We start from the raw sequence: 16,715 nt of genomic DNA on the forward strand, positions 1-16,715 counted from the left end.
AGCCAGCTGTGGATGATCATCAGCGCATGGATAAGAGGCCTAACAGTTGTGTAATGAGTGCAGCAAAGCGTGGCAGTAACGTAAACGAAGAAGGAGCACAAATACAGTAAGAAAAGCTGAAGTTAGTTGGAATATTTCACATGGCTAAACAAAAAAAAATGTCAGAGGAAAATATGAAAATGGCCAATTTCCTTGTGTCCAAACTGAAGTTTCCAGTGACGTCAGCGGTACAGGGAAGTAATCAAATGAATGAGCTGTGGTTGCATGTTTACATCCTGGTGTACAACATTACCTCACTAAAAGACCCACCTCTACCCAACTCCTCTCTGCAACGCTTAAGGAAGAAAGACAAATTAGAAGAGGCAGGTATGACGTCAACAGAATAGAGGCAGAAATTAGCAGCCAACATTGGAGCAGAAACTCAAAACAGCATCAACGGCACAAAAGCAGAAATTAGCATCACACAGCAGCAGGTGTTTAGCGGCAGGCATCAAAGTCAGGAGTTCACTTCTATGAACCACAATGACTCTGCGCCGGTCTGAGCAACGTGAACTGAAGGTGCGGAAGGAAAAAAAAAAAAAAAAAATCAGGGGATTTATCTTCCAGAGACCAAAACAACTTATCACGGCGAAGACACTCTTCACATATTACCATAAAAAGCCGGCGCTTACTAGTTTGGTGACGGCAAGCAGAGAAGCGCGGCGTGGTCCCCGAGTTGTCCACCAGCAGGCGAAGGACAACGTCCCCCTTGAAGTGGCGTTTCCAAACATCTGTAAACAACGACCGACGCGATTTCAGCTGCAGCTACGAGCGGCGTTTAAACGCTTGATGTCATTAAAGTAACTCGGTTGGACTTGGTAGTAAGCAGCTTTATGAATGAGCGAGGGAGCTGCGGGAGAGGCGGCAAAACGCGCGCAGGTGTTCCCAAGTTGGAGCGCTTGATTTGGGTCACGGGCCGCACCGGTTCCTCCGCGTTTATGGCTGGACTGCAACATTGGAGAGTAGTCCGCCCTGTCCCTCAGTGGGTGATCAACTTTTACGATTGCGTGTCCAAAAGACGCATGTCTGATTGAAGTTACACTATTGGTTGACCAATGCTGCAACTTTCTTGATTGGTTGCAAATTAGAAGGCCACCTTTTAAATTCAAAGACCCTAGTTTTGTTACAGGGTCCAGTCATATAGTAGCTTTTCACCTATACTACATCTCAGTTTGCGTTCTCCCGTTAGTACATTTGGTCTACATGTTAGTATACTCGAGTAGTGTGTAAATTTCAACAGGGTAGTCGTCTCAAGTTGCACACAGTAGCGTAACTGTCTGTAAACATCACCCACAAACACATCAGTGTCCTTAATTTGGTCGTTTTACCAAAAATGACTGTGTTTTCCTGTCCTCGTTCAAACGCACAATAAACATACTGATGGCTTCTATTCAACAACAGTATGGTGGTATTAGATGAGAATGTGGACATGTAAAACTTGAACACGGTGCTCCTCAACAGAAGAAAAAAATTGGGTTGGCGGTCCCTTCATTTCCATAGCCCTTTGGCCAACTGTTGAGACTAAAAAAAAGTGTTAGGTGTTTCATCCTAAATGTGTGGACCGATATGAATACACTATCCAGGTACTCATAGTGCACGACATGTTTCCATACTTGACCTTGTGAACGCAATTATGCACTCAAAGTAGCAAATATGTGATTTTTAGACACAACCCTGGTCTTGTTTAAGAGAAAGTAAAAGCTAAATTGATTCTAATTTACCCCATTCTCTTTGTTATCAGGACATCTTCTGTTTACGTAATGTGTGTACAGGCTTAAACACCAAACCGTCACAAGACTGCTCTGGAGTGCCCACATTTTTTTTTTTATTATGAAACAGTATTTCTTTAACCTTTTCAGGCGCATATGGGGGACATTGAGAAATAAAAAGTGACACAGGATGACCTTTCAAAATCAAAATGGAAAAATTAGGCTTTCTCTCTTTTAAATCAAATTTAAATCTTGATTACAAATCCATGGCCCCTAGGTACAGAGAGGTATTTTTGTCTGACATCATGAAGAGAAACAACAGTACATTATTTGAGCTTAACACTTTAATCTTGTCATTTCCTTTGGTGGAATCATCCCTGAAAACATAGACATGGATGCAATTTACTCATAAATTATAGACATTGTACAGTATGTGTATATGCATCTGACTCCCCACAATGATTCATATGTGCTTGTTCAAACAATGTAATTTCCTTTTAACAGTACTGCTTACGGTGTGTTCTTGGAGAAAGAGCTGCTTTGAGTTTTCCTCACCAACTCCCCAGTCTGGAGAAGTGTTTTCATTCCAACAAACCATACATTGTCCTTATTAATACTTCCCTTTTCCATTCATTACATGCACAAACCCGGTGTTCATTTCTTCCATTAAGCACCATACATTTTAATAGACTGATTACTTCAAGTGTCCACCTCCCACATTTATATCACATATCTTCCATACGGACCAATCAATTGGTCTTTAAGCCATCTCTTGGGTTTAATTTCATGTAGACAGAATTAACATGGCAACATAAGAAGTGCAATATCTTATAGTTCAGCTCTGTCAGAGCCAAGTATATTAAATGTGGCACCACCACTGATTTCCTGTTCCACGAGTCATTTTTTTAAACACGGGCTCTCAAGTCTTACAGGCTTCAGGGACACCAAGCCCACCCAAAGGTCAATGCTTTTCCTCCACAGACCTCACAGTGTTTTCCCTTGTAGCCTTGCGTATCTTAGTAGTAATGCACTCTTCCAATAGTCCCTGTTCCCGTCCCCAGAATATCCGGCTGGCCGTTCCTCCAGATTTCACGGATGATACGTTCCCTCTCCTCCAGACGCTGCGCACGTTCCAGCTCTTCGGCTGAAGTGAACACGTTCACGCTCAGTGTCCCATCTGACTGGCTGGTGTGATTACTGACAGGGATTTCTGTGCTGGGCAACGGGAGAGGTGCCTCTACGTCGTCCCCTTCTTCATCATCATCATCCTCACTTTCCTCGTCCTCCTCACTGATGTCCTTTAAGTGTTTTTTCTCAGGCGTGGAGGGGGCTATGTTGGTCCGCGGCTTACAGGAGATGCGGATGACCAGGAGGCAGAGTGTGAGCACCAGGCCGAAACACACTCCGAGCACAAAGTAAAGGCCAAAGCTCTCCGGATTTGCTGTGGAAAGGACACAAACAAACAACACCAGATAGAGTTAAATGTCGTCACATGTTAAAATGTGTTTTTCTAAGGTCATGAACACAGTTTGTGCTGTATGTGCTGCAGTGTGACGAACCTTTGATGTGTGCATATGCAGCTATGCTGTTGCTTAGGAGGTCCATTTCTTTTTTCTTCACATCCATGTTGACTTCAGCTTTTTTTTTCCACACCTGCAGCAGAAAAAGGATAAACCATTTTAGTTCTCACTTTGGCATATGACACAACTAAACACCCCATCAATGCTCTTCCAGTTGTTTAAAGTCTTTAAAGATTTCCCAAACTCCCTTCCTCCAGTGTTACATTCTGTACAGCGCCTAGATGTCAAACCCACTGACCAGAGCACTTCATCTGCCTTGCCTCCGGGTGGGTGGGTTGAGGCCTCCAACAAAAGCTTCTCTGTGTCCTTCTAAAGCACTGACTTCTTCTGGGATGTTCATAATGTGTTTGGGACACTGCACTTTGCCTCCGCCATTCTCTCTGAACCATGACAACCCGCCATAAATGAGGTCAAAAGTCAATTTTCCAAGTAGCCACAAAGGACTCCTTCCTGTCAGCTGAGACTCCCAGATCAATTTGTGAAGCTCAGAGGAAAAGGCCAGTGTGTTGTTGACTTATTTGTATTGTTTGGACATTGTGTCCCTGACATTTAAACTGTCTATCCTTCTGACATCCTGTCAGTCTGATGAGCTCCATTGTGTTTGTGTCCATTCCTATGTGCAGTCAGGACTTGTTACACTCCCAAGGAAATATTTCTTGAGGTAAAACCAGTGGAGCCATGAAGCAGTTGAGATACAAAGGGAGTTCAGGTTCATTTTCCTTTTGCACACAGTTTTTTTTTTTATTTTCAGCAGTTATTGCTAGCTAGTCTGTAGCATAACCTTCAAACGACCTCCTCACTCGGTGGCTTTTGTCCTCAGGAGAAACAAAGCTGCTTCTCATCTGAAAGAAAACAATTATTGGATTTGCCTGCATTGGAAGCCATACCAGGGTCATGTTGTGCTGCTGCATCTTTCTCTATTTCCTTTGTTAACCTTTCCAGCGCCCTTCCTCCTCCTCCTCCCCCTCTACCTAATTCCTCCTTGCACCCCTTTCCCTCTAACTCTGGCTTTTCTCCTCTGCTTTGCCATTTTGTCAACAATTTCTACCTCCCTGGCTGATGCATGATGACATCATGTTGTTGCACCGTATGACACATAAGAGTGTAAATGGCAACAACAAAAAAGGTGGAAATAAAAAGGCCTTTAATCCTTCCAGCTAATGTTGGCACCATTCCTCTTTAACATGGAAAAAAAACCTTCTGTTCATGTGAAATGATGACGAACTCTGAAGCCCTCCCTCTCCAACCTGTGTGCGCTGTTCTCTAAGTCAAACCACATGTCACCATGCCTACACACAGATCATATGGATGTCCTCAAATTGTACAAACCACATGTTTACGTTTGCATTTTCCTCTAACTTGCACCCACTGATAACTTCAAAGCCTGATCTTTATCATGATGTGACTACCTCAATGATTTATGTATCATTTGTGCTTATTTGTTGATGCAGCTTTTAGTTGAATTGAAGCATAAAACCACACGTGTAAACCATATGTAACGTGGCCCACTAATGAACTTTAACACACAGCAAACATTCTCCTGTAAAAGCAGAAGTAAACAGATGAAGTGCAGATGAAGTATAAACTTACCGCAAAATGAAACTACAAAGCAAGTCCTCAGTCCCAGCTCATAGTGTACAGAGAAGTTATGAGAATCAATACAGAGCGATGGTCTCTCTCTTTCTCTCCCTTGCTGTTGGATCAGAGCCTGTGATCTTTGGTCCTCAGGCTAAACAGTTCATTTGGCCACCCTGAGACAAGAGCAAACACACACACAGACACAGAAACACACATAGAGACGTCAAGCTACATTAGATCCAAACTCACTGAGGCATCTGCAATGCAAACAACGACAGGCCCATTGCAGGATACACGGTCCAGCAAGAGACTAGAGGTAGGCCTTTCAGCTCTTTAGCAGCTCAGCTGTGCCCACACAGGGCGAAAAGCACAGTCCATGTCGTATACAGCAGTGTAAAAAAAGCAAAGTGACGAATGTGTTTACAGTTAAACTTGTTCACCAGAGTGCACGATATTTTTTATGATGTCGTCAAATTATTTGATGAAATCTGTGTGCCAGGACATTAAAAGTCCTCCCTCACACACCAGCTGTAAGAAGCTGAAGGAATTTGTGTCATCTATGATTTGAGGAATCATTACGTCATGTCTGATATATCCATATTTTACTCCATGTCATGATTCATATTGTGGAGTAATGTGTGGAGGATTATCAATTGCAGGTAGTAGATTGGCCATCAACACAACTGGACCCACTATGTTTATATCACATGTAGAGGTTTGTTAGCCTAGTTTACTATTCAAATTTCTGGATGGCATACAAACGTAACAGCACAATAGGTACTCACAGCTTAACTTGCTGACAACACTATACTGTATGGGCTTTTTAAAAAAGTGGAAATCATTCATGTTATATAGGACTCAGCTCAATTTGAAGCAACTGTAGAAAATGAACCGGTTGGTGTTCATACTAAAAAAAAAAAATCTACAGCAAAACTAAAAAAAAAAAAAAAAGTTTGAAAACGAGTAGGGTTGTGACAAAGAGTAAATTACTAGTGAGTGTTTTTTGGTCCTCCAACCTCAGGGACCAGTAATGAACCCGCTCCTGCTTGGTGCACCACAATGAGGCAAAGACTAGACTACTAGAAAACCTATTTGAACAAGAGACACAAAGATGAGATTTCAGTCTTGAGCACTTCAAACCACAACATTCTCACTGGAATATAACAAGAGCTCCTGAATTATTTTCCTGTACTTAGTTAAAGCAACTTGCTGGGGGTTAGGGCTTCACATGCCAGGTAAGCTGAGCGCTGTGAAAAATGCTGAGCTGTGAAGTTCTCTAACTATTTAGGAGGAAAAAAATGGTCTGCCAGCTGCAGTTGGTTTTGCAGAGCCTCTGTGCTTTCCAGGGCAGATTTTGATCTTGCTGACTCTTGGCAGATCCTATGTACTCTACACAGGGCCTGACAGACAGCGCTCAAGGGCTCAGTGTCAGACCAATCACTATAGCAACACGCTTGCCATGCAGGCCACCCCTTTGGTCCCTACGGGAGGGAGGCGATGGCCCCTCTGTTTCTGCTCCACATGGTAGGGATGGACTTGGGTCTTCCAGGCGAGCTTCCTCCGACTTTTTTTTTTTTTTAAGATAATGAACAAGTTCATCTTCCTCCCTCCTGCAGAGTCTAATCCCTAATGAAATCTATTCATCATTATTCAAGCTGAGCTGAAGAACACAGGCTTTCAATGAGTTATTTGTTTTTTGTCCCAAGCGTAATAAAGAGAACAGCTCGAATGACTGCAGTCACTCTTCAAGCCAAGGTCAAAGCTAATGATTGGACACTCACACTACAGTAACTGGCCTCTTCTCACAGAGGAATGCAGCAAACCTGAGTTCTGGGACACAGGCATCTGTTACTGGTGGTTAATGACAACTGGGGGCCTGTTTAAAGCCTATCTAAACACTAATTATCCTGCCCTGTTGTTTTGTTGTGTTTTTGTTTTACCCAAGCAAGGAAATTATTAACAGACCCACTCCTGAATGCAGGATCCCATGACTCAACGTTCAGTCATCTTCTCCAAGTGACCCAATTAAGGTTTTCTATTGCAGATCTTGCCCTCCCCTCCAGCCCTGAAAATGAGACCTTCATTACACCAAATAGTCATGCGTTAGTGATTTTAAGTATCATTTTGTTCCATCTTGTTCTACTCAAACAAAAGTTGCAATATTAACTGTCTGGTAAATATTATGAATGAAAACAATAGTCCTCGAAATTACGGCTCTCAACATGATCACATATTGACACTATATATAAACTTAATCCAAAAAAAGCAACCAAACCAAACATGTGGTGTAGCTGGCAAAAATCAAATAAACACACCAACAAAGCTGTGTATTTTTCACACACTAAACTGCAGTTTTTGTGGAGTGCTGACTGTTGGAGGCATTCACACTGACTGTGGTACAATTGAGAAAATCTTTAAAAATCAAGAAGCCATATGATGTTTTCATGTAGAAAACCTGTATAAAACTGCTCCTATAAAATAGATTCTCGTAGCTTTGGTAATTTTTGGCTTCAGTGCAAGCTTTTTGTTCTTTAACATGACAATGCTTTCCATCAGTTACGAAAATGTATCATATATCGTCACAGGGAAGCAGGATATTAAAAGATGTAAGACGGATAAAACAACATTTTCCAATGATCTGGCCAAACGTTCTGTGGCACGTGCCTTTGTGTCACATCTGAGCTCCTGTGACGTTAATGTCTGATCCTATTTTTTGTCCTTGCTAACTTATCATTTGATCCTTCCTGTCCTCATATCCTCAGGTCAAACACTCAGGCATCCTTTTCCTGAGTCCTTTCCACGCTGATGACTATTAAATAATCACAGCTTTAAATGATTGGAAAACATATCTTCATGTCATATTAAATGAACACATAATATAACTATAGTGACAAATGATAAAGGCTGCAATTAACTTAGCAGTTTGTTTTTCATAAAATGTATCAGTCAGCAATGAGTTATTCATGTCAGGTCGCAGCAGGAGTCAACATAAACACAGTGTGGCACGGTGATGTGGTCCACAAGGAGGTCAAGTACTATTTCTGACTGGGCACTGTTTGTTTTGGTTTGGATGGACGAGCTGAGCGGAAAAAAACCTCCAAAACTATTATGTAGTGTGATATTTTTGTTGTCATCCACTTTGAGATGACCACAATTGGCCTTCCTTCCCACAGGGTTTGTCCCTTTCCGTAGGCACAACATCGAGGTCAAAGCCTTCTTTCAGCATCATTTCCATTGTCTAAGATAAGTATGTTAAGACAGAATGAGTGAGCTGTCAACTGTAAACAGATGTCAGCTGGGTGATTTATCAGCTGCCTGCTTACAGGGGCAGACCACCACAGCAAAAAGGTTCTCAGAGAATAGAAGCACTTTTCCCCAGATACTTCACCAGTAATACTTGTTTCATAAACCGTCCAACCACAATCCTCTTCCACAATGAAGAAATCAAAGTCATAACCCTTCAGTGGAATTTATGCAGGGAGTCAAGCCACATTTGATTTATACGCAGAACATGAAAAGGTCAGATTACACAAGGGAGCCAGTCTGTGTTATTTCCTCGTTGTAATGACACACGTCGAACCGCAGAGGGAAAGAAATATTTTTAATACCTTAAATTTCTGTGCAGCTGCAACAATTCTTGGCACAATAGATGGTGTGTCTGTGGTTTGCCTGGGATGAAACTTCACAGAATGAAAATAGCTAGATTTAAATGCAATTACATCTCTTTGTTTTTAAACTTAAGTCCACGCAAAGGCTCTCTCTGAGCGAGATCACAGAAACTGCCATTACAATTTATAGCATCTTACTAGAGTCTTTGCTCTTGATTATGTTCATTAAAGTGTTTCTGCTTTGATTCTATGGTTGCTACTGAAAAAAAAAATCAGCCTGGACTTAATGATGCGCAGCATCAAACACACCAATCTGGGTAATTTACTCTCTATTTTCAGCCCTCTGAAACTCTGCAAGTTCTCCTTTAATAAATACACTGAATCACATTTCTGGTCTTGGCTCTGTTATTCTCTTACTCGTGAAGAAATTCACTCAGCAGCTGAAGAAACGTTTAGAGATGCCTACAAACTGCCAAAGAATCTGAAACTGTATCTCTAAAATATCTGCTGGATGTCTGTACAAGTCATTTATCATACACACCTGTAATCAAGCCAGAGAAAAGTTCAAGCTCTAAAACATAATGGAACTTCAAGTTCTCCCCGAAACAGCAGAGGTGCAGGCAATTACTCTCCACTCGATAAACAGTAACACTGTCCAAACCAAGGTCTCTGTTTACAGGGTCTGTGAAAGCGTTTACGAAGGTCCACAGGGGTGAAGGTAATTTCAAGCGGAGGCCAAAGTGAGTTTTCTTCAGGTCCACAAGGGTTTCAAAGGGCTCGATTTTTGGAGAGTGTAAGAGCACAAATCTTCCCAGTTCCTCTTGACATGAAGATCTTGGGTTTCAAGCTGTGCTAAATGTTACTTCTGCTTCCCTCTTGTCAAGGTCTGCCAGAGTATCTGACAGGAGAGGAAGGTTATTGCATTTAGAAACAGATCATGCAGGTGGTTGCCATCAGGACAAAGACAGAGAGCAGTAGGTAAGGTTGACCCTGAACAGACCTGGGTCCGAGGGAATTTGCATATATTTTGGTTTCAGGCTTATTTTGTCACTGAGAATCTGATGAAGTAAAATATTTTGAAACAATCACGAGTTTCTGAGAGTAAATGACGGAACAACACACCATGTAAAACATCCGAGATAGGGTAAAACAGGTCACTTGTAACAGCAAAGTTCCTGGTTTGAATCTGGCTGGAGACCTTTGTCACATGTCATACAAAAATATCTATCTCCCTTTCCATTTCCTGTCTCTTTTTCTATGGTACTTCAATAGATATGAGATAATGGGGACTTATTGACTGAAGCAGCAGTTAAAAAAGCAAGTCATTGTCTTGGTTTGGATGTTTCTTGTATCACACTGTTTTCACCAGCAGATGGATTTTGCTATCTTGTCATGGACCAAAAGATATTTAAACTTTCCGTGACTCTGAGAACTTCTGGGACTTCAAACCAGATTTGCAGATGAAGACTGTGCAATACTGTCCGAAGCAAGAAAGAGGTCCTTGAGTGCAGCTTGTATCACCAGCTTCTGTTAGCAAGGTCGGCAATTTATTTTCAGGCCCGACGGTTACTCACAATGAACATGAAAGTCCAGGAGTTCCTCAGAATCACAAAAAAGTATGATTACCTGCTGTTTCATTAGAACTAAGCGAGCTTCAACCGATGATAAAGACTGTGATTTGTTTGAAAGCTCCAGAAGATTTAAATGACTGGATGTTGAGGAGATTGTTTTGCCCACACCTAAAATTTGCCTTTCATTAATTTTACTGTCACAAAAGTACAGACTGCATAACTTGGTCTTTAGTTAAGGAGAGTTTGACATTAAGTTATCCTGATGCGGAAAACCCCACCCATCTAACACTCTCTGTAGGTAAAAACAAACAGTTTAAATCATACTTGAAACTAGTCTGAACCACGGTGTGCTGCCAGCTGCAAAGACAAACAAATGTACAGTTAGAACATGCCTAACTTTTATTAAGTTTCCTCTTGAGTGGCTCTTAACTGGGAATGAAATTAGATCTAAAAGTGTGTTGTTTGTTCAGCACTCATACTTTGCCATTTTTGTTCCATTAGACAGTTCGATTCTATCCAAGCCGCTTGAATATGTTCAGTGTTTGATATGCAGCTGAAAGAGAGCTTTCTTTCTGCATGTGTTGATGTATTTGGCTTTCGGCATGTACTATATTTGACATAGACTCAATAAACAACAGCTTTTCTTTCAGGGACTAAAACCTTTCCAGGAGTACACACAGAATCAGCCCAGTCAGGCATTGTTGGGCAGTTATTATTTGACTGTATACATTTTACTTTTCAGCAACGTTTGGGTTATAAAGTCAACATGACTCAGTGTGGCAATGTGACGCCAGCTTGGCTCACATTAAAGCATCCCTGGCATCCTTGTGTCATGAAAAGTGAACCCCAGTGCACCGCTTGCCCTGTGAAGAGCATGTTTTGTGGGCTATGGCAGGTAATGGTAGGGTAATAGAGATGTGGGACTGAGCTGGGGGTTAGGGCAAGTGGTTAATAACAGCCAGATGTGCGCCTGATTTGAGTCAGAGTCAGAATGCTTTACTATGTAAATCAAGAAGAGATATCCCATGTTCCATCCTCACTCTGACGTTATCAAGGTACCAATCAAGCAAATCAAGCTCATGGCAGTAGGAAGCCAGAATAAAACCCCAGCTGTGTGTTTGCTGACAAGGTATGTGTGTGTGTTTGTCTACAGTATTTCTCTGTGTGTTAACAGTTACAAGTAAAACCCAGTGGGCTTAGGTCATCATAAACTCAAAGCTCCAGAAATAGAGCCATGATCTCACCCTTTTCATCAATCTTGGCCCCCATCCAGCAGCACACCAACACCACACACTGTATCAATTACATGGGCCCTACGGATTACTCCATGACACAAAACATGTGCTTGCCCCTCTCTGTGATTGGGTCCGCAGAATTCGATCTACATAACAAATGAATACGGTGCAGTTCTATTAGATTCAGGAAGTTCAGAAGTGCTATCGTGACATGGCTGTGCTTGTTTAGTGAAAGTGAGGGCCGCCTGTATGGTTTCAGACAATTAAAGGCCTTTGAGGCCATGGCTACTGACCTCAAGCAGTAGCAATTAGATAAGCATCAACAGCATTGTCATCTGTCATGGTGCAGCTTGATTTATAGTGAGTCATATTTGTGTGCCTCTGTGATGACAACATTCTTTGCTTGGAGGCATTATGTTTACTAGCTGTCCGTCTTAGGCTCATGAACACTTTATCTCAAGAACACCTTAAAGGGAATTTCTTCAAATTTGGTACAAACGTTCACTTAGATTCAAGGATGAATTGATAGATTTTGGTGGCCAAAGGTCACTGTGACCTCATGTCTGTCCCATTATTGTGAACATTTAATTTCAGATACACCCTGAGAGACCTTTTTCAAATTTGGCACAAACACTCTCTTGAACTCTCAAAACTGAAAAGATTTTGATTGTTGAAGATGATAGCTCAAAGTTACTGGAATCTCACGTCTGTCCCATGCGCATGAATGCAACTCTTGAGGAAAGCCTCGAGTCTGGACAAACATGGATGTAAACTCAAACTTGACTTGTTGGTGAAGTGGTCATTTTAGTTAAGTAGTAAGGACGTTAACTCCTCCGAGCATAAACCATAACTTATCTCAGATAAGACTATTTATTAACACACCAGAAAATACACTGGAGCTAATGCTCATTTTGTCATTAAAGAGAAGACAAACAACTGTCTTGTGATGGCTGTGAGCTCTTCTGGGGGGTTGGAGAGATATTGTTCCAAAACTGAGTACCGCCGAGATAAAAGAAGTCCCACTTATGTTTTGTCATTCATACTTTTCAGGGTACCAAATACCCTATAAAATAAGGGCATTATATTGAAGTGCATTTTTGTGTGTGTTTCCGTCTCTGCATGCCCCCCTTCTCGTGTGTGTCTACAGTAACTGCATGTACTGTATGTCTCAACATGTGTGTGTCCGTGGGATAGGAGTGTAAGCTTAGACAAACCCACTGAACTTAACATGTCAAACATCCGCTGAAATCTAAACAGGAGAGTGTTTGGGCCAGTGAAGCTATGATGAAAAGGCAGTAAGCCCTGAGTCCTATCAGACATCAGTGGCCGAAGGGAACTTTGCTAAACACAGTTTCTGAGACACCTCATTCATCAAACTTCTGTTTCTCAGTGACGATAAAATATTCTTTTGATTACTTAATGCCGATAAGATAAGATCTCTAGTAGGCATAAATTCTTGTCATGTCACCATTCATGTCTGAATAATTGCTCAATAAACGAACATATCTTTAGAAAGAACCACTGTTACTAGTGAAGTTAGTAAATCTTTCGCTATCCAAAAGTTGACTCGATCAAAATGTATGAGTGCAAACCAACTGCTGCATGATGGGAGATGTTACAGTGAGCAAGGCTGTTTTAAGACACTTTGTTCTGTGCAGCAAAAAACAGATAATAAGGTGTTTTATTGAGAAATATTTACATTTTTTCCAAAATGTTCATGCCAAATGAATTTAAGAAACTATTGTTTTGGTTATATTCAACGAATCACATAAAACCAAGATATATAATCGAATGACAAACAACAGTTAGCAGCTGCAGCAATAAGCCAGCAGCAGTAATAATTAGATGCAGAAAGCCTGTTGTTTGACTGGACCACTCTGTTTGGGGCCTGGGTGTATAGTTCAAAGAGATCTGCTGATGATCATCTGATCTGGTATGACTTCATGTCCGAGCCCCATGAAACCATTTTCACAGCATTTAAACTGTTGCTAAATTAATTTTTTCACTGCGTTTCTGTCAAACATCTGTTCTTTTTTTTTTCCTTAGGTAAGAATCTGCTTTTAAATTTAAAGCAGATCCCAAAGTTTCAGTGTCACCAAATATATAAAACTGAAGGTGACATTTATATAAAATGATGTACATGTATAATTTTCCATTCAACAGCACGTTCAGCTATTAAAAGAGAAAAAGGGGGACGCTCCTCGTGTTTTCAGTATAAACCTCATATAGATTTGATAGAGTAGGAAGAGTAGGAGCTATAGCTGATAAGATGATTTTAAGACCCTTGAAAGAAAAGTGTGATTAAGGGGTTAATTAATGCATGCTGAAGTTTTTCCATTTACTCTGTTTGACATTTCCAGCTTCATTAGGTTATTGCACAATATTGCAATAAAGAACCTGAGTACTCAACAGTGAACTCCTGATGAGTTTTCTAGGTAGTACTGGCACATAAGAGACACATTGTGTGGATATACATTGGGACCTAGATTGCTGAATTTATGCTTTAATGGAAAATTACCTCATTGTTATTGTTGCAATCTGCAGTAACAGTACAAGATAATATATATATATATATTTTTTTTTTATTTATTTATTTATTTTTTATTGTAATAGCACTCTCCTGAAGCCAATACTGAGACCTGGAAATTATAGGAGTTGCTCTATATTTGTGACTGGGAGAACACCAGCTGCGGGTGGTATTGTGATGACAATGCATATTTTGCTGAAGAAAAGACAATACTGCAACACAATAAAGCTCATTTGTGAGCCTGCTAAATCAGCCAATTTCATGTTGCTCCAGGCTTTATGCAACATTGCATCATCACGTGCTTTTTCTTGCTTTTGTGCAAAAAAGTTATAAACAACAGTCTCAAATAACTGCACATTTTATTCCTTTTCTTGCTCGGGGTTGTGTTTATTGTAATGCTGCCTACGTGGGGCTCTTTTCTCTTGGCTTATCCTGACCCTGTGGAGACTGAAACTTTCTGTATCTCCCCTGCAAACAGATTGGTACCATGGGAGTTTAGACAAGCAATTCAAATTAGAGCCTGACCTTTGACCTCTGGGTAAATAGAGTAAGTTCACAACCATCCTCAGGACAGATAAGACAGGCCGACTGATAAGTGAGTGGATGGGGTTTTGGGGGTGAAAGGAAAGTCTGCTGGCTGGAATAGACAGGAGAGGTCACGCAGAAGTCAACTCTTCCCAGTCAGCCTTGAAGGGGTTACTTAACTACTTTTCACGCTCATCCTATGGAGCGTTATCTGATCGGATGGAGGAGGCACAGCTAGAGTGCTGCCTGCCATTTCAGATAGTGTAAATTAAAGGAGACCCCAGAGAGCAACCCAGCTCTCTCCAGCCTCCACCCATCACCTCCCCTCTCCCACTTTCTCTCTGATAAGAGGTGCTAACCACAAACGTCCAGCGGAGAAAGAGAGAGATTGGAGCGGAAGCATATGGTCAACTGCTGAGTGTCTCTATGAGCTTGTGTAAAGAAAAAGGGAAACGCTGAAAGAGAAATACAGCCATATGCACCATGTGTACTCTCTTAGTCGCTGCACTTGAAATCCTGTGACGTCTCTGGCCTCTCTGCTTCTATGACGTCTGCTCTTTCACAAAAAGCGACAGGATGTTTGCTTTGATTGTAGCGAAGTGACAACTGTCTAATCACCGAAAGGTTACAAAATAATGTGCAGCTGCACAGGAAAGCCATGCCTGGGCTCTCCTGTCCTGTCTCAGCTACTGCTGCATCAGCTCTTCTTCAGCACCGGTTCATCTAATACATGCTGAAAACACACATATCTGGCAGTTTGACACAGTTTGGATCAACATGGATGTTCAGCTTAGTTCAGGACTAGTAATTACAAAAAATAGTGTTATACTATGATAACAAGTGGTTCTTACTGAAAAAGAAAAGTCGGCATCATGTCTACAGGTTTTAATAAATGTGTTTCCAAAACTCACTCTATCAGACCGAACCACAGTTTATTATGATAGAAACAATCACCCGAGGAGCTCATGCATGTGAAGTAAAAATCTACTAAAGCTGCTTTGATGAAAAGCAGAGATCAAACTTTGTAGCACAGAGAAGTTTTCCCAGACACAAGCACCTCCAAACAAGCCTGCTAAACTGAAGTTTTAATGAGCAGTGAAGCATTCAACCTTCATACTGTCTACTGCAGTACACTGTCCGTGGTTCACAAAGGGTTTCTATCGTGCTGCACTTACACTGAACCAAACTGTCAAACTCACCGGTCAGTGATGAGAGAAAACGTCCCTCTGAAGTTGTTCAGTCTGCGCAGAAAGCTTCGGGCAAACTGCAAATCTTTGTCTTCTTTCCCTCCAAATTTAGAAAAAAAAAAAAAAAGAAAAACATACAGCATTACAAGCAGTCCTGACTGTTTCACTGTTACTGCTGTGGTCAAGTCCTGAAGAGCGTGTGTGTCTGCCTGAGCATGTGTGTGTGTGTGTGTGTGTGTGGGTGTGTGGGTGTGTGTGTGTGTGTGTGTGTGTGTGTGTGTGTGTGTGTGTGTGTGTGTGTGTGTGTGTGTGTGTGTATGCACGGAGTCTGGGGAAGAGGTGGTAACTTCCTCTCAAAGTTGGAGACGGAGTGAGTAACAGAGTTTTCTCTCTCCCGGCTCCAGTCCACAAGAAGCAGGAAAAGCTGTCATACTATCCCTCTTTCAGATGAAAAAAAAGAAAAAGAGGAACAGCCTAAAAAGGGCAAGCGAGTGGAAGAGGGGAGGGAGGAAAGCTGTGGTGTGTGTGTGTGTCTGCCTGAGCATGTATGTGTGTGTGTGTGTGTGTGTGTGTGTGTGTGTGTGTGTGTGTGTGTGTGTGTGTGTGTGTGTGTGTGTGTGTGTGTGTGTGTGGAGGGGGGCTTTCCCTCTGCTGTTAAGCAAAGAAGCAAAAAGCAACTCCAGGCAAATTAACTCAAGTTTTTTTCCATGAACAGTCCACTGCAACAAGAGGGAAAACAACATCAACAAAACTGCCATATTGTGTGTGTTTAGCAGATGTAAAAAAAAAAAAGTGTCAAGAGAGCTTCATTTGCTCTCCTGACACTGTTTTATGAGATGAGAGTATCAATTCCACTCTCGTGTCTGTAAATATGAAGCTCATAAATTTGCTTAGTGTAGTTGAAAGACTGGAAAGCAGCCAGCACGGCTCTGTCCAAAGGTGTCAAAAACACCAGCACCTCTAAAACAGACTGATGAACATTAACAAATTAAAGTTAAAAATGCCATATTGCAGTTTTATGGGTTTTATCAGGTTGTAACAAATATTTGCTGCAAGCAGTGACTTCCTGGAGTTTCCAACCCAAACTCCAACCTCAAGAAATTGTCCAAAAAACTACAATATGTCATTTTTACAATTCGATATTTGTACATATCAA

General features: G+C 41.4%; 1 protein-coding gene across 1 annotated transcript; it reads right to left on the bottom strand.

Moving 5' to 3' along the window:
- Nucleotides 1-1,848: 1,848 nt before the first annotated feature.
- Nucleotides 1,849-16,006, bottom strand: eva1ba (eva-1 homolog Ba (C. elegans)). Its single transcript, XM_069142072.1, has 4 exons — nucleotides 15,572-16,006; nucleotides 4,919-5,079; nucleotides 3,308-3,401; nucleotides 1,849-3,189 (listed from the first exon to the last, which is right to left on the bottom strand). The coding sequence occupies exons 3-4, from the start codon at nucleotides 3,372-3,374 to the stop codon at nucleotides 2,765-2,767; spliced, it is 492 nt and encodes a 163-aa protein (XP_068998173.1). The 5' UTR covers nucleotides 3,375-3,401; nucleotides 4,919-5,079; nucleotides 15,572-16,006; the 3' UTR covers nucleotides 1,849-2,764.
- Nucleotides 16,007-16,715: the final 709 nt, after the last annotated feature.

Source organism: Embiotoca jacksoni, unplaced genomic scaffold (assembly GCF_022577435.1).
Source record: "Embiotoca jacksoni isolate LCO1_2020_lvr unplaced genomic scaffold, fEmbJac1.0.p SCAF_11, whole genome shotgun sequence".
NCBI lineage: Eukaryota > Metazoa > Chordata > Actinopteri > Embiotocidae > Embiotoca > Embiotoca jacksoni.